Consider the following 23,770-nt stretch of genomic DNA (forward strand, 5'->3'; position numbering starts at 1 on the left):
AAATCAATTTTTTCATAGTTTGTTACTATTAGGCAAAAGTTATTTATAATATATTTTGTCATATATATTAAATGTAATATCAATTAATAATAGTATCTTAAACTAGAACTATCATTTTAATATAATAATTAACAGAAACTACTTAAAGTTATTAATAGGAAAATTACTTACCAACTTAACTGAATTGACTGACCAAGTTGGGAAAGATAGGACTGATTAAAAATTTAATTAAAATTAACATTTTTAAATAATAAATCATCGATGAAATATGAGGAGAAATTTCAACTGTTATGTTGGCAGACTTATTTTACATCCTGAGCTAAATTGATTGTTACCATAAAAGTGATAACTTTCAAATGTGATCCCAGTCAACCTTGGCATTTTTCACACACTAAAAATATTCATCTGTAGTACAGGTAACTGTAACTGGGGACTATCTGTAGTTGACTGGGGTATCTAGTTCATCTACAGGTATTTAGATGAATAAATAAGTTTAGTGTAAGCTAAATTATAAAATATATCATTTTTTAAATAAATTAGAAGGGACGGCTGAAATGTAATGCACAGTGGAGTGTAACTGGAGAACTAAATGTCGTGCAAGGTGCAAGGTGCTGTCCTCAAGTAGTTTTATTCCCCTACTACTAACAAAACACACATTGATTTTCTGTCATCTGCTATTATTAGGAGTCAAGTATGCCTGCTATAACTCATTGAAAACATACAGTAATTGAATTTTTAACAGTAGAAAAAGTGTATACTAATAACATACATCATCATAATTTTAGCTGTTTATGTGATGAAACTGTAAATTTATTATGTATTCTAATTACTATAATGTAGTACTATGTACTATTACTATAATTTTTCTATATACTGTAAGTAAATGGGTAATAAAATTTTGCGTATGATAAGCTGGTAAAGTGAAAATTGAGGATAAATCTCAGTGGTCAACCAATTTCTGTGGTTGATGAAAAATACCAAAAGGAGGTTGATGAATTGATTGAAAATGATGCCGATACAATAATGAATCCTCACCCAGATTGTCAAATTGAAAGAACGAATAGGAAACATTATTGTACAACTGAGCTATTCTAAGTCTGTTTGCAGTGGGTGGCACACAAATTCACAGAAAAGAACAAATAAAAAACAAAAGGAATATTGTAAACAGCTTCTGAAACATTATCTTGATGAAGGAGATGACTTCCTTTTCAGTACTGTAACTACGATTGATTATTACAACCCAGCAGAAAAATTGCAGAGCATAGCATACTCATATGTGGTTTGCAACAATAAAAAAAAATCAAAAAACACAACCCTTGGGAAAAACAATTTTCTTGAAACGTTCTCGGATTCCAAACACGTTAATATGACTGACTGCCGGGAAGATGGGTAGACTGTAAATTCTGTGTAATACGCAAAGATGTTAAAACAGTTTAGGAGACACATGTGTCATGTTTGACAAACCATGAAGCTGATAATTCTGTAACATATTATGAACTTGAGATTCAATCCGATTCCATTTCCTACGTACTCACCAGATTTCCGACTTGTGATTTTCACTTACTTCTGTAATTAAAGTAGGATAGTAAGGGTATTTATTTTAGCAGAAATGATGAACTAAAATGGAGTCAGTGAGGTTGTATATCAAAGAAAGAACCTGATTCACCGTTGAAATAAATGTTTAGCTATAAATAAATAGAAACTACATGGAAAAATAAATGTAAATTTCTGTAGAATATAAAATCTACTTTTACACCATATGTGTTCTTTTGACTTTTTTTAATTGTGAGCAATGAGTGATTGTGCATTACATTTCAGTCACCCCTCATTAAATATTTTTACAATAAACAATTTGTAATTTCAATAATATCTTTTGAGTGTTTGCTTTTTTTTCTTAATAATAAATAAGCTGAAGTAAAGCTAACTGTGTAATGCACCTGCATATATCTTTTGGGTTTTTCTGAGTGGTCTTCGTTCCCAGTCTGAAAACTGATCATCTTTATTAAGTTTCTTTCCAAAACAATGGTAGACCAACTGAGAAAGACTCTCTGGAGATGAATAATTGTACTCTGAAACAAATAACAATATGCATATTTAGGAGAACATGAAGCATAAATCAAAGAGCTAACTAATACATCTTTTTAAAGCTGTATAAAAGTAATCATCAGGATCTATTCGCCATCAAGACGTAGAGAAATTAAAAAAAAAAACAATTTTTCTTGAATATCTTTGTTGTTCTGTCCTCCTTCAAGGCTATTTAATTTTGATTTCCCCTGAACACATTTAAATATACATCATATGTGTAAATTAAAAATCAGCATTTATGTAAGTTTGTAGTTTCAACTTCTCTTAAATTACAAAATTAAAAAAAAAAAATAGAAAATAAACATAAATAATATTTTTTAAAACCAGAACTTAGGCAATAGTTTTCAGTTTTTATTTAAAAAATAATCCTTATCTTAAGGTAAAATATAGCAACAACATGTGAAGCCATATACATTCTGAGGCCATTCATTCTGTTATATGAGTAAAATCAAATAACACTCATACTAGTTAATTAAATATTACATCTTTGAAATGGACTGTAGATTTTCATTAAGTATGATAAAAATTATACCTGTTGAATTTTTCATTCGTTGTCCATCTAAAAATTTTCAGGACTTTTGAGAAGTTTTTAAAGTGAATATATAAAAAAAAAGGCTACACACGCCGGTTTAGTCTACTGGTCTACAAATCATCGTAATATCAGCTAATTTTCCAAGTTGAGAGTTGTATGGTTCAAGTCCTTGTAAAGGCAGTTGCTTCTATATGGATTTGAATGCTAGACTGTGTATACCAGTGTTTTTTTACGGTTGGGTTTCAATTAACTACATATTTACCGGTATATTTATACTTGCATTGCACTACGTCTGCAGCTACATCAGACCTAGCAAGCCGGTAGCGGTAATTGCACTTGCCTATATATATATATACATACATATACACACACACACATCCAGACCCAGCAGTAGCTGGAAAACAGGTTGGCGAAAACAAAAAAAAAAAACAAAAAAGGCTATCATTTTTAGACCTGATTCCAAAGGTCTTTTATTTGACTGATTATGATTCACAAAATTCATAACAAAATGTTTTAGATTTTTATATGTTTTTAATAATTAAAAGTGCTATTCATATTTAAATGAATCTACCAAAGTTTATATCAGCATGTATTAAACTTTTCTATCTTACACTTTTTATCAATATTGATATCTTCACAACTTGTAGATTTTATGATTCAATGTGCTGGCTTTATTACGAACCTAGTTTAAACTTTAAACTAAAGGTAAGCAGCATTTTTCACAATTTTTTTAAATGTATTATTTATTTAGAGATGGTGATCAATTTATTTACATTTATATCTAAAAGAAATAAAGCACTGTTGCGCCCTTTCTCTCTATGTCTACACTGTAATAATAAATTTTAAAATTTGTAATAAAAAATTTGTTCATTTTAACTTTAATCAAACAAGGTTTTGCAGAATCCTTGAATTTTAGGTTAGCACCATCAATTAATTATACACACATTTTAATTTGGTAACAGAAAGTTAAAAATGAATGTCAGTATGAAGTTTATGAGTTGAAGGATGCATAATTTCATCTAATCAATATTTAGATAATATGAAATATGTAATGGAACCTGTATGTTCCTCAAGTCCATGATTAACAGCTGCAGAAGATATCTTCATAAAAAATGGAAAATTATAAAATTTAATGATTTAAGGTTTGGTCGATCATATTATAAATATAAATTATATAAACTATAATGAATAGAGCTATGAAATTTGAAAAAATATGGTTTTTCAATTTTATGAATTATAATCAGCCAAAGTAAGGCCATTGGAATCAGACCTCTAAAAATGGGCGGCTTTTTACACAGATTCACCCAAAAACTGCTTAAAAAAGAAGGGTTTGAGATATTTTTAAAGGCAATCAACATACACAAAATTTATATAGGTCAAATCCTTATGTATACTCTACAAAATTCTTACGGTTTGTTTCCAAGACAATTATCCTTGAACTTGACTGCATCTAATATTTGATTGGATAACCGTTATTTTAAATTACATCCATAAATATCCATTTGACATTAAATTATATCAAGTAAATTTTTCTAACAAAAACAGTGAATTTTTAGGTATGAACACTGAAGATTACATCCTAATTACAAGAGGAGAAATAAAAATCGTTTAAGGCATTATGTACCTTTATAATAATAATTTATAATCTTCTGAAGAAGTCCATTATAAATTACGCAGTTATCGACTAAGCCAACTGTAATCTGCATACGATGAAATTACATGTACTTTCAGTTAACAATTCTCACTAAAAGTTTTACCAATACACAATATTGGTTATGTTCTTACAATGACATATTTTTATGAATATAAGATAAAAAAGAAATTTCGAATGAAAAATAAATATTTTAGTAGCATTTAACTTCACTATTCATTTATAGCTCACCTATATGTAAAATGTTATTGAGTGATGTTAAATTTTCATTACTTTATGGACAATACAATTTAAAATCTCCTGATTTTTATTTAATGTATACATTTTTAATATTTAAATAAATTTAAACGCACACTCACAATCCCACAAACACCTTATTAGTAACAGTAGCTACTTACAATGTTTTTTTTTTTTTTTTTAATTTTAATAACATACAAAAACAAGAATAAATTGTCACAATATTACTCAAACACTAAGAATCAAAAACAAAAAGGTTTATTTTTGTTGGCTGTGGATGATTTTTCAGTAAAAAATTACAGGATACTTATGAAACTATCTTTTAAAACACTCACTCCTGCTACAACTAGCGAATGGGAAACTACAAAAATAAATTGTATGAAATTAAATTGGTATGACTAGCCGTCAATCAACTTTCCATGTAGTAAATGACTAATCTCTGTGCTATCCTAATATGCATTGCTACTGATAAGGAACAGATTGAATACTTTTCAAAGTCTTACTTAGATAGAAATGTAACAGAAGGGAAAATTTTTTAATATGTTTTGACTCTGACGACACAGAAATGGAACTGCAAATAAATGCAAATATCTCTATGCATGTAATCTCTCTGAACAAATGGCAAAAGCAGTCACAAATGGTCAAATAAAAAATTGCTTGGTCAGGTGGATTAGCTACAATTTTTATCAGACAGACCGACAGACAAATGAATATATAACATTTTAGTTAAATCCTTAAAATGCAGACAAAATTTGGCACCTTAAATTATAACACTTTCTACATTAAATTATCACACCAAACAAAAATATTAACTGGAACCATGTATAAATTACGTACCTGAATATGGAAGTTTAATTGACCAATCCTTTTCAAGTTTTCTCCATAAAACTGCCATATCAATATATCCTTTACCACTCAAGTTTATATCGCCTAAATAAAGATTCTGCTTCATCATATTAATATCGCAATCAATACCAAAACCTGCAAATAAAAATAATTATAATTACTATAAAGAGAAATCAACCTAGCAATCAGAACTTTGTTAATAAGTACTAATGTGATTGTTTTCATCTATTATTGTTATCGGGCAACTTAACTTAGCATACTGATATTGCTTAGGGAATGTTATCACTTTACATCAGATGCCAAAAATACAATGTAATTTTTTCCCCAAAAAATCTCTTTTATAAGAAAAACCAGTTGAAATATTAAAAGAAAAACTTAAGCTGTCAAGGTTTAATTTAAATATACAAAATTTAATTCTGTAAGAAGGCAGCTGAAAATATTGTTTGATCATTAAGAAACAATAGTAAGAGATATATTTATGAGTGAACAAATTGTTAAATAATTGAAATAATTTTACTTCTTACACACTTTTACCTAGAAATTAATTCTTATTTTATATAGAAGTTTGCAAATAATGATATTTTATTTCAAATCATTACTGCGTGAGCTCTTACAAGTTTACTTTATGTTTATAAAACATCTTGCAAATACGAATAAACCTTTAAATTAAGTAATCCAGTAGTTATTATTCTAATGAAGAAAATCAAAAAAAGTTACCAGTATTCTAGATTTACTGAAAAATAGGATATTAAATATTTAACAGTTAGGACACCACTAAAAATGTTTGCTATTGCAATTACGAATCCACTATGGTTTGATCTACCATCGTTGCCACACTGTTGCACTTTTTACTTGATTTATTCAAATTAACAGTTTATGTGTATATGAAAAGAAATATGTAAATATATAAAACATAAAATTCAGTCAATTATTGTGTAAAAAAAATCTATTTAGTATTTATTTTTTGATAATTGACTGAATTCAGTTTTTCATTCTAATTTTTTATTTATTTTTTAATGTAACTGTACTTCAGATAAAGAATTTAACAACCATGTAATTCCAACTAAGCTAACTTATTTATCTATTATGAAGTTTAAGAATTACTAATATAATTGTTATTTTATCTTGGACGTTGTTTTTAATGATTTTATTTATAGCTTCTATTTTCATAATCTAAGCCAAACAGGCAAATCCAAACCCATGAACAGACAAAAAAAACCCACTGGAGATTAAAACTTTATAAAGAGAATCAAAAAATAATAATAATAAGGTTGTAAAATAAGTGTTGTCAATAACTGTGTAATTTTGTTCTTACAGTGGATTGTGTAATTGGATTATAATAAATACAATTAATATTGATTTTCATTGTTGTACAAGTAAAATTGAAATTCATGATGAATTTAATACACTAGTTCCTGATTGTTTTTACTTTACCGTCTAGATAGTGCTATAGCTCTAGAAGGGAAGGTATTGTAATCGGTCCAATTTGAGCATAAGCAGTTTTCACTGGATTTTGACACCTAAGGAAACCAAAAAACCAGATGGAAATTTTCTGGATGTTAATGTTTGTATGCATGTGTGTTCGGGTTGGCCTTTAAATTACCTTATATCTCCAGTACTACTGGAATGATTTTGACCAAACTGAGTCAAAATACCTAAGATGTGCGCTATATAACTACAACTCTATACTATAACTCTAGAAGCGAAAGTATTACAATCGGTCCAATTTGGGCATATGCGGTTTTCACCAGATCTTGACGTTTTGACATCGGGGGAATCCAAATAACCGGATAGAAATTTTCCGGATGTTCCTATGTACGTTTGTGTTCGGTGTCGCACTCCTTATATTTCCAGAACTACTGGACCGATTTTAACCAAAATTGGTCAGAATACTTCTATATATGCCGCATTGATGCCATTAAATTTTTAACTTAAAAGGCCAAGGGGGTGAGGCTGTAGAACAAGGTCATCTTCAGAATCTTGTGATTTCCCCTAATTAAGGTCATATTTTTCTTAGGCACATTAATTAACAATTAAAAAATAACAATATTTGCAGAATCGCACCCACTCCCCAAAAAATGCTGTTGTAGTTGTCTGCTATGTTGTGACATCACAGGTGAGAGATAGAATTAAATAAATGAATAACATCTAAAGTGTAAAAAAGGTAACTTGGTCTGGCTGGGTCTTGAACTTGATCGCACGGTTGACTTGGTACCTGGTGCATTAAGCCATGAGGCTACACCAGTTTGCTGAAATGAAAAATATTATATTTAAATAAAATGATACAGATTTTAAATTAAGTTGTCTGTGTATGTGTGAAAGCCATGCATCAGAATAAACCCAAGTTGTAGGACTTTTCTGAACTTTAAGTACCAATTCAGGACACCAAAATGAGCAAAAATGTTCCTAATGATATAAGTCCTATTTTGCTTTGATTTCTTTTTGGACACCATTTTGTGATTTTCAACATAAAAAATTATTTCTCACAAATGGGTAAAGCTTTTTTTTTTCTTTTTCCTGTTTAGGCTCCGGGAATTACCGTTCTGGTATTACTTCAGAGGATGAATGAGGATAATGTGTATGAATGTAAATGAAGTGTAGTCTTGTACAGTCTCAGTTCGACCATTCCTGAGATATGTGGATAATTGAAACCCAACCATCTAAGAACACCGATATCCACGATCTAGTATTCAGATCCGTATAAAAGTAACTGCCACTAGGACTTGATTGCTGGAACTCTCGACTACCAAATCAGCTGATTTGGGAAGATGTGTTCACCAATAGAGCAATCTGGGGGGTTGAATGGGTAAACCTACTTTAATTAAATTTGCAAAACGATAAAAAATAACATAAAATTCTCCTTAAGATTAGATAAATATTTACTTAAATTGTCTTGTTGGTAATCTTATATCTTCTAAAAATTAATAGAACCTCCTATTTGGATGAAAGTAGGGACTGGTTTAACCTTTGTCTTCAACTTCCTACCTAAGACATTAGTAGGTATCTTTTAATGTTTTGGAATTCATATTTGCAAGTACTGTGTGCATATTTAAATTTCTGAAATTTATTGTATACAGGCTGAATTCATAAAAAAATTGAGGTAACATTTATTTCATCACTTGATGACAATAATTCATTCGATATCAGAAATTTATATTTGTTAGTATAAATGCTTAAGATTTTGACCATAACAATATATAATAAAACATTAAATTTTTCACATTTTTGGGGGGTAATTTTCTGCTTTAGAGCTGTTCCAGCAATTTACATTACATCATTTTGAAGAATAACTCTATCTTGGATTTCGTGAAAAACTTCCATAAAATTTAGTTATAGGATTTTTGTTTTAATATATTTTAGAAATATAATGAGTAAAACGTTTTTTCCCCAAAAATGAAATTAAATGCAAAAGTTTGACTGTATGAGCATCACACAAGAATCAACCAGCTGGTCCCTTTCAAATTTGCAAAATACATTCATTTATGTTGTCCCAGAGTAGATATTAAGATATAGATTGAGGCTTATCCCCAATGGAGGGGGGCGGAGGCGGGTGAAGTTGTGAATTAAAGATATTCATTAAAAAAAAAAAATAATCCATTTAATTCATTATTATATTTCTGTCACCACGGCAACTGAAATAGGTTGTGGAATTTTCCTCATCAAAAGTCCGTGTACTTTAGTTACCTTAGTTAGTCCTATTCAGTCTTTTGTAATTTAGTTTCTTTTTCAGGTTTCTATAAAGTATGAATATGTTGTTATTTAGCAGTATTAATCTCATAAATATTAGGAACAAACAATGCTGGGGGTCTAGGGGGTGGAGCCCTTAGGTTAGAGGGGAATGACGAGTGAAGCAAGCACTTTGTGGTTCAAGGAGTGGAACCCACTGTTCTAGGAGGACAGTGAGCAAAGCAAGCTCTGCAGCCCTAGGGGTCCAGGCTAGTTTATAAATAATATGACTTCATATTTATGAATTATTACTATCATATGATTTTTAATGAAATAAGTGTGAACAGAACAGCTTTTAATATTATTGTTTTATCGCTATTGCTGACTGCAGAATAGTAGTGAGTGTTTCCCTTCAATCTATAAGATTCTAAATTTTAATCTTGATCAAACTTCATATTTCATGAGTTTTAAAAAACTTATTTCTATCATAAAAAAAAAGTGAAACTAATTGGATATCAGCCAGTAGTTAATAGGATAATAAATAAATATATTTAAATGATTAAATAAAGTAATTTTTTCGTATTAATTGAATACAATTGTGGGCTCAGTTAGTATCTAATAAGTGATTGTGTAACTGAGGTATTGTATATAGGTTTACAGTAAATATCGTTTATAGTGACTAGGAGCGGACAATTTTAGGTCATTATAACTGATAGTCACAATAACAGATGTTTAGGTAGGTTAGTGGTACTACTTTAATATGCCATATTCACAGGTACTGTAATACAGTAAAATAATAATAATTTCTGTATATTATTAATAATAATTATTTACTTTTAATATAAAAAAATATATATATTCAATAACAAATACAAATACAGTAGAGTAAAAGAAGGCAGAAAAATTGTAAAAATTACTTTTTCTGCAAAAAGTTGGTTATTTTGCTTTGTTTCGAATATGTGTTATAATAGTTTTTGAATGTTCTTTTCTAAATCGAAACAAACACTCTTTGTTTCTTCATTAGCAATTTCTCTAAGACTGAGAAACCGGCAAATGGTTTTCATTGCTGCTAAAACTTCAGGAAGATTTGGTGGGTTGATATCTTCATCATTGTAGCTATTGTTACCTTCGTTATCATTATCTACATCCCCGTCTATTTCTGACAGTACTAAATCCACTACACCATCATCTATTACAGTTTCATGCATTCCTAAATCCTTGTCAACCTCTTGATAATCTTCAAACAATGCATTTGAGAATGATTAGTTTTGGAGTCTATTTCCCCATTCTGCTAAAGACTCTTCTTCACATGCAATGTCAGTAATTTTGCCAGACTGTAATAAAAATCCTGCATGTTGAAAGCAAAATTTTACAGTCAGCGGAGAAGCCTCATTCCATGATATTTCTACATAATTGTAACATCCGGAATAGTCATTTGTGTTTCCTTTTTTTAAACTAAATCCTGTATCATTTGCAAAATTAGGTGTTTTTTATAATCAACTTTTACCAACTTGATCATGACTTGATCTAAGGGTGTAAGACTGCTGTTGTTTTCGGTGTTAAGAACACTTACTTTATACACAAAATATTTTCAACGTGTGGATGAGCCAGACAGCTGTCAGTGAGCAGCAGTATTTTCTCCTTTTCAATCTTTAATTCACAGCCCCATTTTCATAACCAAGATATAAAGATATCACTTGTCATTCAAGCTTTCTTGTTACTTTCGTACATAACAGGAAGCGATTTCAAAATTTTAAAACATCAGGGTTTAGCACTTTTCCATATAACAAGAAGGCTTTTTTTGTCAGTTCCAGTCATACTTGTAAGAATTGGTACTAGTCTTTCTTTTCATAATTTTTCCCCAAACATGTCTCACCTTTAAACTGAAGGGTTCTTTCTAGTGACAGTTAAAAAAAAACTGGATTCATCAGCATTATAATTTTTTTCATCCAAATAGCCCTTTTTTAATTTTGGCCAAATGGTTTCTAGTCATTTTTCTGACACACCGGTTGGAGCTGCTGCGGCCTCGCCGCTTTATTTTCCCCGACACAATATCATGACGCTGATGGAACCATTGCATCCAAGCTGAAGTTATTTCAAGTGGTTTACTGAATTTTTCTGAAAAATCATTCACCTTAATTTGCAATAAAGGGCTGCTAATAGAGATATCACTAGCCCTCTAGTACTAAACCCATTTTAACAGTGCTTGGTCTACATCATTATGTTGACTACGCTGTAATTTTTTTTGATTTCATAAAATTTATTTCAAAATTTTTCTTAATTTTTTCACAGTTCTTCCATATAACCAATACTGTTGAATGACCTATGCCTAATTCTTGGGCAATGTCCTTATTAATTTCAGCATTCTGTAACCGCCAGATAATGGGCGCCTTTTCCTCTTTCATGAATGTTCGCAAAGTAATAATTAAATCATTATTAAATGAATTACACAGGATATGTAAAATAAAATACTGTACCCACACAATATGATATGCTCACAGCAAAAGATTAATAACAACTGAAAGTGGCTGCTACATTTACATAATCTCGTACAGGAAGAAGATAAGAGAAACAAGAACTATTATAGTACATATGCAGGTAAAAAAGAAAAGGTGACTCATTTTAATCATCAAAATATTTCTGTAGCTACAATGAAAAGTATACTACGTTACTGATGAGTCACTTTCATTCTTCATCATAAGCGATAAAATGATGCATTTGCAGTTGAAAAAATTAGTCATAATAACCGATATGTCACAACAGCTGATGTAATTATAACCAATACACATACTGTATTTATGTATTAACAGCATACCAAACCAACCAAGAAACAAATTTTTGGTCACTATATCTGATATGTCATTATATCCGATGTCACTATAAACAGTACTTACTACTTAGATTTATTTTTCTAAGCATTTGGCACCATTGGTATTAATACAATTGTATAAATTAAAGTTCCACTTACCAACAATTTTCAAAATACTTCTAAGTACTTTCGAAGATACTAGTCCATCATCAGGAATTTCTTATAAGATGTTAGTTCAAAATTTATATGTATAATTATATTTAAATTAAAACTGTTATATTCCTAATAGTCAGTCGTAAAAATTTTAATTTAAATATAATTATACGTATGACATATGAATTTTGAATTAACATCTTATAAGAAATCCCTAATCATGGAGTAGCATCTCCAAAAGTACTTGTAAATATATCTGAAAATTTTTGACAAGTGGAACTTTATACAATGATACTTACTGTATTTATAAAATACCACTATTTACACTGATTTTAACCATTTCAAAATGATTCATAAAACAATAATTACATAACGATAATAATAATAATAAAATAGCAATCACTTTTTATTATTGATTACTTTTTTGAAAGTAGGAAAAAGTAGGTAAATGTTGGAAAGGACAACCCAGAAAATATGTAAAAAAAAAAAAAAAAAATAGAAATTCGGCAAGGCTTAATATTTGACAAAAGAAAATTAAGGAATTTAAATGTTTTCAGGATAAAAAACCCCAAAGAACAACTAAAGGGAATAAATGGTCACGAGGAAGGAAAAACTCCTCTGAACATATGAGAGATCACTGAAGAAGAAATAAACAGAACAAAAAAAAAAAAATTGTTATCTTTTGTGGTTCATGGCTGGCTGGCAATGAAAAAAAAAAGCTGACAACACAGTTGTAGGACTTTTCTATAACTGTGAATTTATAGTGATGAACATACACCAGTACTTTTATATTACTTAAAATATTGCCAAAATAAATATTTTATAATTAAAAAAATTGATGTATAGTGACTTATAAAAAGTAACGATATATTCAAAGTTACAAAGAAATAATTACCGAGCTTTATGATGTTTTCATTTCCAAATATATGAGAGCCAAATTTATACCACCAATGTGAATTTCCTTTTATTGCTATTAAATCAAGTATATAGACTTTATCAAGAGTAGCGATCTGTAGTAATGCAAGACTTGTTGTTACAGCACCGAATGCTGGTTTCCATTCAGCATCAAAACCTATCATTTCTACACCATTCAGTTCGTCATCTAGCATCCACCTTAATTTATGTTCATTATCAATAACATGTATGAATTCCTCGGGTAATGGAAAAAGATGATAACTTTCTTTTTTAATGTCATCATCCCAATTTTCTTCAGTAACTCTGCTACTATTGGCTGATACGATTTGACGATTCCTATAAAAATTACAAAAAGAAAGCGTTAAGTACAGATGCATTATTCATATACCTTATACTGTTACTACATAATATCAGGAGGTGGGAATCTATAAGGAACTGGATTATTACTTAATAAAAAACATGGTAACTATACAGACATGTAATTATAACACTTAACCGTGGAAAAGATAAAAGAGAAAGAGAGATTTTACTCTTACAAGTAAACATCCTTACTTGCAGATCTATTGACCTTTTTCTTTAACAATATGCTAAGTTAGATCAGTAATTAATATAATAATTCAAATGGCATCTGTTTTTAAACTTCTTTTTTTTATGTCAGATTTCACATCATAACTAAGGCAGCAGAATTTAATAATTCATTTTATTTAGTTAAGCGAAAGGTTATATTTTTTAGATATATTTACTTTTAAAAAAATAATGCAAACTATTATAAACAACAAATATATAAATTAGCAGTCGATAAAAAATCGAGCTACATGAATTTCCATATCAACAAGACTCTACTTACAATACTGCAGGTTTATTGGTTCATAGGTACAAGTGATTCAGCGGTACCGCAAAATTTAAACAGAATAAAATATCCCTGGATTATTCTCTTATCTATGAAAAAATAGCTAAATAATAATGCATTTTTCTAGTTCTTGCCTACATCCTCGGTTCTCAATTTCATAATTTAATTTTATGTGTCACACATTGATGTAAAGATATACTTAGGTAAACAGACTGAAGAAGCCATGTTTACTTCATCTCCATATTAAAATATTTTGTACTTATTCAAATCTTGTGACCAGATGTATTCACAATTTTTTCACAGACACATACACACACAAGATACTTAGGGTAAAAGACAATTTAAATATCTAAACCCCATGTCACTTGCAGCTTTTCATAATGAGGTTTGTTTACTATCTTTTTGTTCCTGTTACTTTATTATACCTGATGAAGAATTCTCTAAAACATGGTGTAACACATGACACTGATGGTGGTAAAAATCAGACATTGGAAAAAATTATATTTAAGAAAACCTGGTGTTTTTTATAAAGAAAATATATAAGGTAGAAAGATATACAGACCAGATGGACATGTAACTTTACATACAGAGGTGTTCAAAAAAATTGTACTCACTGTTTGCTAGTCCATATCTTGTAACAAATTTGACTTGATGTGACAATTTTTGGCACTGAGAAAGGGTTATGGTATGTGTTTGAAATCGCCACCAGCAGCTTCTATACGCCCATGGTGCTGAACTGCACATTGAACTACAGCTGATAGTGTATCTGTTGTAATGTCAACACTTGACTCTACAATTATTTCACGTAGCTTGTCGACTGTTGCTGGTTTTTGTCGATACATGTCATTCTTGACGGTCCCCTACAGGTGGACTGAGGTGGGTACTCAACAACATCTCTTTGACCTACCCACTGTCCAAACAGAGTTTTATTTTATCAAGTTGGAGTTTTATCAAGTTCAGAGTTTTGAGATCTTGATGGTAGTGAGGTGAGGCTCTGTCTTGTTACACATAAAAAAGTTCATCACCATACAAGTTCTGGATGGCAGACAAAACCCTTGTCTGTAGCATATCAAGATACGCCTCACCAGTTATGGTACCCTCAAAGAAAAAGAAACTAATCAAATCATGCACTGATATAATAGACCACACTACACACAGCAACCCTCAGTAGATTCACTGCCCTGTCCAGATAAGCGTGAGAATTTTCAAACGCCCAGTAGACACAATTGTGGCAGTTCATGGTACCATTAAGTTTGAATTGCACCTCATTAGTTCACACAAACTTCCCTGCAAATTCCTCATCCTTGCCAACCACGTGCTGAAACCATTCACAGTACTCCATCCTTCGATCTGGGTTGTCCTCATTCATCGCATGTAGCAGTTTTTGAATGCACACTTTCCACTCTTTAGAATGCATATTACACTTGACCGGCTCACCCCATTTTCCACATGCTCCCTGGTTCACTGATTTTTGCAGTGATCGAGTAAAATGTTGCAACACTGCACCAATGGATGCTGGACTTGCAGCTGTTCGCGGTTGGCCAAATCTTCCCTTGTTCCAAACTCTCTCTGTCACTGCCGTTGTACCTCGTGAATGTTCTCGAACTTCCAGTACCATCAGTACAGCCTTGCATTCAACAACTATAAATGAACCTCAGTCATTGTTGCTACTCGACTGTCTTCTGCTGCATTAGTTAGTATGACTGGCTTGTTTCACCACCAACCACCAGGACAGTATAAATTGCCAGGTCCACCTACCACAACAAATTTAATACCTTAGACTACACTACACATTAGATTAGTGAGTGAAGTCTTTTTGTTTAGATATTATTTAATTATAAACAGTGAGCACATTTTTTTGGACCCCTTTGTATATTTTGTAACAGTGATCTGATCAAGGTTTTACCATGGTTTCCATTGATCAACACAGGCAAAGTCTGTGAAGATTCTTTTTACTTCCTTGTACGAAGTAAAGGAAGTATTGTGACCACAAACAATTTTGGTTTTCAGATTTCAATGGAAATATCCATTTTGAACATCCCTGAATCCATTTTGACTAGTTTCTGTGTGATGTCTGTACATACGTACCGTACATATGTACCTTGCATAACTCAAAAACTATTAGCCATAGGATGTTGAAATTTTGGATTTAGGACTGTTGTAACATCTAGTTGCCCACCACCCTTTTTGATTGTAATCAACTGAACCAAAAGTGTCCAAAAAAGCCCAAAATCAACAAAAAACCTGGATTTTGGACTTTTTTCACTGGTTCCAGTTATAGCCAAATAAAATGTTTGGATTTTAGAAGGGGAAAGCATATCGGTTCAAATCTTCATCTCCTTTTTTGTAACTTTTTTTTTTTTTAATTTAAATATATTGATTTATTAATAATTATTAACCTCCGATTGTAAAAATGTTTTACAATATATAATAATTCAATAATAAAAAAATAAAAAATATGAAAAAATATCAGAAGTTACTAATGAAATAAAATTTTATGTATGTTTCATTTTAAAAAAATGTGTATACATAACTGAATAGGCGTACAAGGAAGTCATGTGATGCCCACATCAGATTTTTTGTTTTGTGCAAGGAAAGCACATCTACACAGCATTCCTCTAGATTCCTAAACAGCATTCTCAAGCATTCTTGATGTGATTTACAGAGAATACAATTATTAATCCATTCGAATTAAGTATTTATTTAAAAATAAAAAATTTAAGTTTAGCACATAAAAAGGTTAGGGAAAATCAACTACTAGAGCAAATTATGATCTACAATAACTATTAAAATTTATTACTAAATAACAATTAAGTTATTTATTACTATAACTACTTTCCCCCCAAACATATGAAGAAAATAGATAACATGTTCATAATACCTTTTATCTGCACTAGAATTCCATATTTCTTTTACATTGTAAGGTGCATCATCAAAAGGAATTTTATAAAATCTTGCCCAATATAATGCTTCATATTCATCACTGTATTGACACAATAACACTAATAATTCTTTTTGCATTTTTTCTGATGATCCTACAGCATCTATGACCATCTCTCGCCAACTATCTCCACCTGGTGAAAAAAAGGAATTAATTTCAATAACAGTTAAAAAAGATACTAATATTCAAACAAGAACAAAATAAACTAGTTTCAATTATACAAGGAAAACTACTCACTACTAGTCCTTGTAAATACTCTGTACAACCAATTTACAAAGGCGAGCAAAAAATTATCTACATTTACACTATAAAACACCTGCAAGGTTGTCATACTGCCTTCTATGCACGTGTACTTAAGAGTCGGTATGACTGCAGTCATGCATGCAAAATTTGATCCCAATTGTGTAATTTACCTTCTGGTTATTACCGTGTAAACATGTCTGCTCCACTAGCAGTTTACACCAAGGACGAACGACAAACAGTAATCAATTTTCCAGTTGAGTGTGCGAAGGGAGCTGAAATTAAGCATAGGCTTATCACAATACAGAGACAGTGCTTTATCATGTAAAAGTGTTTTTTTTGTGGTTTAAGAAGATTAAAAGTGACCATACAAAAGTGACACATGAAGAAGCAGGACGCCTGTCAATCTTAACCACACATGATAAGATTCAGCAAGTTCAAGAGAGGTTCTAGCAAATAGGCGAGTAACCATCGATGAGGTAGCTTCTTCTTTAACATCAGTCATGGTTCTGCCCATCTACTCATCCATGAGGAGCTTGGCTTCCATAAAGGCTGTGTGTGATGTCAACGGTGATGAAAGGTGGGTTTATCACTATGAGTTAGAACCAAAATGCCAGAGTAATGAGTGGAAACACCTGGAATCTGCAGTGAAGAAAAAATAAAGACTATGTCATCAGTGGATAAGGTTATGCTAACCATTTCTTGGAACACAAGGGGCCTATTGTAAGATTTCACTGAAAAGGGGACTACAATCAATAGCTCGAATCAAAACAAGCTGAAGCCAGCAATTCACAGGAAACAATGAGGTATATTTTCGAAGAAAGTATTGTTGTTACATAACAATGCTCGCCCACACACAGCTCACCACACTGTTCAAACCATCAATTGAAATTTTTAAGTACTGGAACATCCTCCATACAGCCCAAATCTTGCTCCTTCTGACTTTCATCTGTTTGGACTGTTCAAGATGTTTTGCAAGGTCATCGATTTTCCACAGACTTAAGATGTGCAGAAAGTGGTGCAAAAGTGACTTCAAAACAAATTGAAAACCTTCCTCTTGGAAGGAATACGCAAGCTTGTGGACTGCTGGATCAATGCATTAACAAGGGAGGTGACCAAGTAAAAAACTGATGTACATGTTGAACCCCTACCTTTTGTGTAAATAAATTATAGAAGGAATAGTGTAGATAATTTTTGACTCGCCCTCGTAACACAAAAATCAGTAATTTCTTCTTTGAGCAATGAAAACAAAAACTTATTCCATTATTACTCCACTGTTTTATAAATTAGGTTTCATTATTAATTAGCTACATTATTACACAAATACAAAATGCATCTGATCATTCTGCATCTTACTTTATACTCAGAATGATCACTTTTATGGTTTGAGAGTAAAGTATCATATGTAAAGAAAAATATACCTACACATTAATTTTCTTATTCAAGAAATATTTAGTGCTTCATCATTTAATGTTTAATTTAAATTTATTTATATTTTGTAATTTCTATTATTTACTTTCATTATTTCTATTATTCTTATTTTGACAATCTAAAGTATTTCTAATTACTTTCGACTAGCACCCCTGTCATGGTTCCCCTGTCACTTCAAAAATTAGAAATAGCTTTTTAGTGAGCTGTTGCTCTCAGAGGTTTGCTATTCATAAACCTACCAGATGATAAAGTAGATTAATTTGGATGAAGAACTTTTCAGTTATTAAATATATAAAATGGTCATTCCCTTTAATTTTAATATCAAACTAATTAGTTTTTACATCTATTTCAATAATAATAAAAAATTGATCTTTTATAGACAATGACAATTCAGTAAATTCCATAATAACTGTCTGAAGCAATTGATATCGACATATGACAGACATGATTAATATAGATGATATTAAATTTACTAAAAAAAGGTTTTAGGTTATCTATTTATACTTTTCTTTATTTATTTATGATTTATACAGTAGTGAGATTGGTGAGGTTTGGATTGTGGTAAACATTCTGGGGTCATAAGAAAGCTACAGTTAAAATTTTGTAATAATTGGTTTAGTTTATTGGAAACAAACAAAAAAGTCACTTTTAGTCAGTCCATTATCTATGTCTCTTAAATGGGACTGTTAGGGTCTTGCAGTCCTCTCAGTACTTTTTCATATGTTCCCATCTCCATGCACTTTTTGGTTTTGTAAATGTTCATGTTGTGAGTTTGAAGCAAGTATTTATACTTGATTTTTTGTTTAATTTTATCTTGTCTGTGGTGACTTTTGAATAAGGCCAATTTCCTTCAGATCCTCTCTTATTTCTCTGATCCATCTGCATCTTGTGTTGGTGTTTATCAAGTCAAGATTGTAATTTTTTTCCTGGGCGCACACAAAGTATCAATATCAGTGCTCAGACATAATATTTATATAATAAATTAATAAATAATAAAAGTACAAAAATTAAACTAAAAACCCGAAAGTGAATTAAAACTACAATGGAATATTACATCAATAATCTAAATTGAAAGAATAAAATTACCATTTGCTACATACCAAACGGTATAAATACTATTGAATTACCAGAAAGCTACTACCGAATACTGAAATATATTAATATAAACGGACAACCTTGAGAAATCATGAAAGATTAGATAACACTGTTTCATTGTTACCCAACATACTTCACATGTCAGTCCCTAGTTTAAACTTGTGATGCAATGCTGCACAACAGATACAATCCACAAGAAGAGCCCTGTGGTGACACAGTGTTCATAAGAGGATGAAGTTTATTGTTGATGGTAGCATTCCATTCGCTTTGCCACTCATCATGAACCACTCTCTTCAGAAAATAGATAAGATCACTCGAGTCAATATGATTGGTGAAACAAGATTGGCTGGAAACAAGCCTTTTTTGTTGCACTATCAGTATGCTCATTGCCTGAAATTCCAATACAGCTAGGGATCCAATAGAAGCTCACAACTGAATTACATTCAGTCTTTCAAGAAATAACACTCTAAATCTTACATGCAATAGAGTGTACATGTCACTAAGCACCAGTAAAGTACTCATGAAATCTGAGCAGACAGACGTGTATTGAAATGTTGGGCTAATTATATTTAAGGCCTTATTAATAGCATACAGCTCTGCAACAAAACTACTGACGATGCTGAGAAGGCCAAACATGCATGTTGTGTTGCCAACCAGAAAAACACAACCAACAAAATTAATGTTTTTAGAGCCATCTGTATAAACTACAGCATCAGGATTCATGTTATTTATAATATTATAAAATTTTTCTCGTAAAATAACAGGATTTGTGTTCTTTTTATGATACTGACAAAGACCAAAGCAGTAATTAACAAGAGGATGCCAACGGGGGATAATGGAGGTATCTGTATATTTACTGCTAAGAAAAGAGATTGCACTGTACTAGCTGTTTCAGAAATCTTGAATCTTGCATCCTTATGATGTGTTCAAAAAATCCTATTCTCCTCTTATGCATGGTATCAGTGATAAGTTCTAATTCTTTGTACATGAATTTGATGGGCACGATCCATCACTCCCTATCCTTCTGGTACTTTTTGTTGATGCAGGTTCTTCCAACTCTTCTTTTGATTTTCTAGAGTCTGTCAGTCTTTGATTATTCATTCAAGTGGAAGAGTGTTTCTGCTGCATATGTGGCTTCCAGTTTATAACTGTTATAGTATCTTATTTTTGCATTTATGGATGATTTTTTTTCTGTAGGTGCAAAGGTTAATTTTTGTGATTTAGCTAGTTTGTTTATTCTTGTTTAGGTTGTTTATTATTATTTCTCCAAGGTATATAAATTTGGTTACTATTTTAACTTTATTATCGTTTATGTTTGAGGCATAATCTGTCTTTTAGTATGATATTTTGTTTACATTGATTTGAAGTTCTATCTCTGTTCACATCTTTGTTGATGAAATTTGCTAGAAGTACCAAATCATCGGCGAAACCAAGGCAAGTTTGTTTTGATTTTTTGCCCTATTTTTATTTTTTGGGGCATTTTTTAGCCATTCCTTCATTACCATTTCCAGAGCACAGCTGAATATTAGTGGTGAGAGTCCATCGCCTTGGTGCAGTCCTGCTTTGATCACAAATGGTTTCAAGAGTTTGCCTCTGAATTTCACTTTTTTCTAAGTGTTTATGAGGGTCAGTTTTATCATGTTTATTAATTTGGGATGTAGTCCGAGGTGTCTTAGAATTTTTAGTAGGGATTCTCTGTGGATGCAATCGTATGCTTTCTTGAAGTCTACAAACATTATCACCATGTCTCCGCTTCTTTTCTGTTATAATCCATTATTACCCCAATCCAGGTTCATGATCTGCTTTGGACAGCTTTTCCAGGGTCTGAAACCTCCCTGTTATTCTTCTAGTTCTTTCTTGAGTTGTAAACCGATCCTGATGAGGATGATTCTTGTAAGAATTTTATACGTTGAGTCTAAGAGTGAGATTCCCCTGTAATTGTTAGGGTTTGTTCTGTCTGCTTTTCTGTGTAGCATATGGATGAGGGCTGTCATTCAGTGTTCTAGTACTTCTTCTTTGCCCTTCATCAACAGCTTGTCTGAACAAGCTGTTGATGAAGGGCAATTTTTGCTGTTCTTCCTGCAAGTTTCTAGATCTCTACAAAAGTCTGATCTTCTCCCGTCCCTTTGTAATCCTTCATCTCAGTGTTTGGTAGACTTTTTTTATTGTGGGAGGATTGATGTTTTCTGGTGTTGTTGTTATTGGGGTACTGGTCAAAGTTCAGGAGTTCTGTCGGATTTATTTAAGGGTTTGTTGAAATATTTAGCTAGGATTTCCCCGTTATTTTTATTGTTATGGGTCAGATTATGGCTTTCATCCTTCATTAGTAGGGTTGGGGGTTCGTATTTTTTTTAAGGTTTTGTGGTACTGTAATAATTGTACCACATTTAGTTTATCTGTAATTGTTATTTTATTCAGTTGCTTTTCTGTAATTTTTATCTTAATTAGTTGGGTAGGGTAAATTTTTCTTTTAGTTTTAGGGTCTTGGTTTTGTTGGTTCCTTTGAGGAGTGAATTTAATTTTAATCTGAGCCTTCGCAGAGAACTTTTACATTGTATAATTCTTTGCAGTGATGTTTGTCCATGAAGACATGATCTAGTTGCCATTCTCCTTTAGTACGGTCAGAGTATTACAAGGTTTTGAGTTTTTGAAATTTACTCTTGAAATTATATTGTAGTCTCTACATCTGTCTCTTTACATAACAGTAAGATATTTGTCATATCATTAAAAAATTGCATGTTCAAGGTCATTAGATCATTCTGAATTTTTATTTTCGAGGGCTCAGATATATATGTATTCAGAAAAATGTTTGAATGAACAGTTCATTTTACTCATTTATAAGAGAAACTGATAAAATACTATTTAATAAAATAAAATTAGGATAACATTCATAATTAATGTATATTAATAATAAACACACTATAGTATATTACTTTTAATTTGTTGAATTATAGTTACCCAAATTAATGAATTCACCTTAGCAGTCAAAAGTTAAAAACAGATATTCTCATCTTAATAATAATACATTTTCACTTTATATTGAAGATTTATACTGAAGAATAAGTTTTTCTGGTTACTTTATCAAAATAATTTTTTTTTTATGAAAGAACTGATGTGGAGTTATCTCCAAAAATGTTTTCATCTACATAAAATAAGAATGCATTGTTAAGGTGGAAATTTCTTCTTAAACTTTTATTGCTTTGGTTAACTCATTAATTTAGATAACATTAAATAAAAGTATAAAAAGAAATGTATAAGTATAAAATTTTTATAAAAACAAATGTTCAAGAAAATCATACACTGATAATAAACCTAGATAGCAAATTCATTAGCTAAAGAATCATCAGTAGAGAATCTGCAGAAAAAGGTGTATATATAAGAAAATACAGTGCATTTGGAAAGTGTCGCTATGCATTATGCCTTAGAATTATGAGGTGCATTCTGTTTTTTTGGCATTAGGTTGGTTGCCCTGTGGGTTCATTGGGCATTGCTCAGTAACCTAGATCAGTTGTTAAGTTGTGATTGAAAATGCTTTGTTTAATGTTTTGTTTATCAGAATCAGTAGTTGTGAAAAATATAATGGTTCTTCTGGTAGAAGAACACATTCTTCTCGTTGAACACATCTTTCTTGAAGGTGAATAATATACTGAATTAGTGAAGCACAAGTTTTTTGAAAAGTTTCCAAATACTCCTGTTCTTCACTACAATGCAATGTGAACACTTATCAAAAACTTTCAGTCAACAGGCTCTGTTGAAAACGCTGATCGAAGTGGAAGACCACCAAAACTAAATGAAGAGAAGCTGCTTGATATTTTGGATGCTATGGCCATAAGTTCATTAAAGTCAATGCGTAAGTTAGCACAACAGAAAAGTACTGGATATGTTACTGCATATAAAGCAGTAAGAAAAGAACTGAAACTTTTCCCCTACAAAGTAATGTGTCTTCAAGAAATGAAACCTACAGATCATGTCAAAAGACTAAATTACTATCAATGGTTTAGATGTTTTACTGACCAAAATTCCATACGTATCCTCAAGATTATGTTTTTTACAGATGAAGTGTGATTTCATCTGGGAGGGTATATTAATTCACAAAATACACGACTAAGGATGACAACTAACCCCAATGAATTACACAATTTTTACAGGAAGCAAAAATTGGAGGCTGAGTTGGTGAGAGTAGAATGCGCATCGTGGGTTCAATTTTTTTGTTGAAAATACAGATAATAGTAATTGTTATTGTTGTTTTAACAAACTTCATTAGTCACTTAACAGAAGTGGAAATCAATCAGAGTTGGTTCCAACAAGATGGTGTCACA

At 31.1% G+C, this 23,770-nt stretch overlaps 1 protein-coding gene across 2 annotated transcripts in view; it reads right to left on the reverse strand.

Moving 5' to 3' along the window:
- Positions 1-23,770, reverse strand: part of LOC142329304 (exonuclease mut-7 homolog) — a 38,005-nt gene that overhangs the window by 7,544 nt on the left and 6,691 nt on the right. For both annotated transcript variants that reach the window (XM_075373772.1, XM_075373771.1), the window contains exons 4-7: positions 16,626-16,818; positions 12,875-13,230; positions 5,343-5,486; positions 1,938-2,069 (exon numbers count right to left, since the gene is read on the reverse strand). In XM_075373772.1, the coding sequence (XP_075229887.1) occupies positions 1,938-2,069; positions 5,343-5,486; positions 12,875-13,230; positions 16,626-16,818 (825 nt within the window). The remainder of the gene's footprint in view (positions 1-1,937; positions 2,070-5,342; positions 5,487-12,874; positions 13,231-16,625; positions 16,819-23,770) is intronic.

This window comes from Lycorma delicatula, chromosome 8 (assembly GCF_047948215.1).
Source record: "Lycorma delicatula isolate Av1 chromosome 8, ASM4794821v1, whole genome shotgun sequence".
Classification (NCBI taxonomy): Eukaryota; Metazoa; Arthropoda; class Insecta; order Hemiptera; family Fulgoridae; genus Lycorma; species Lycorma delicatula.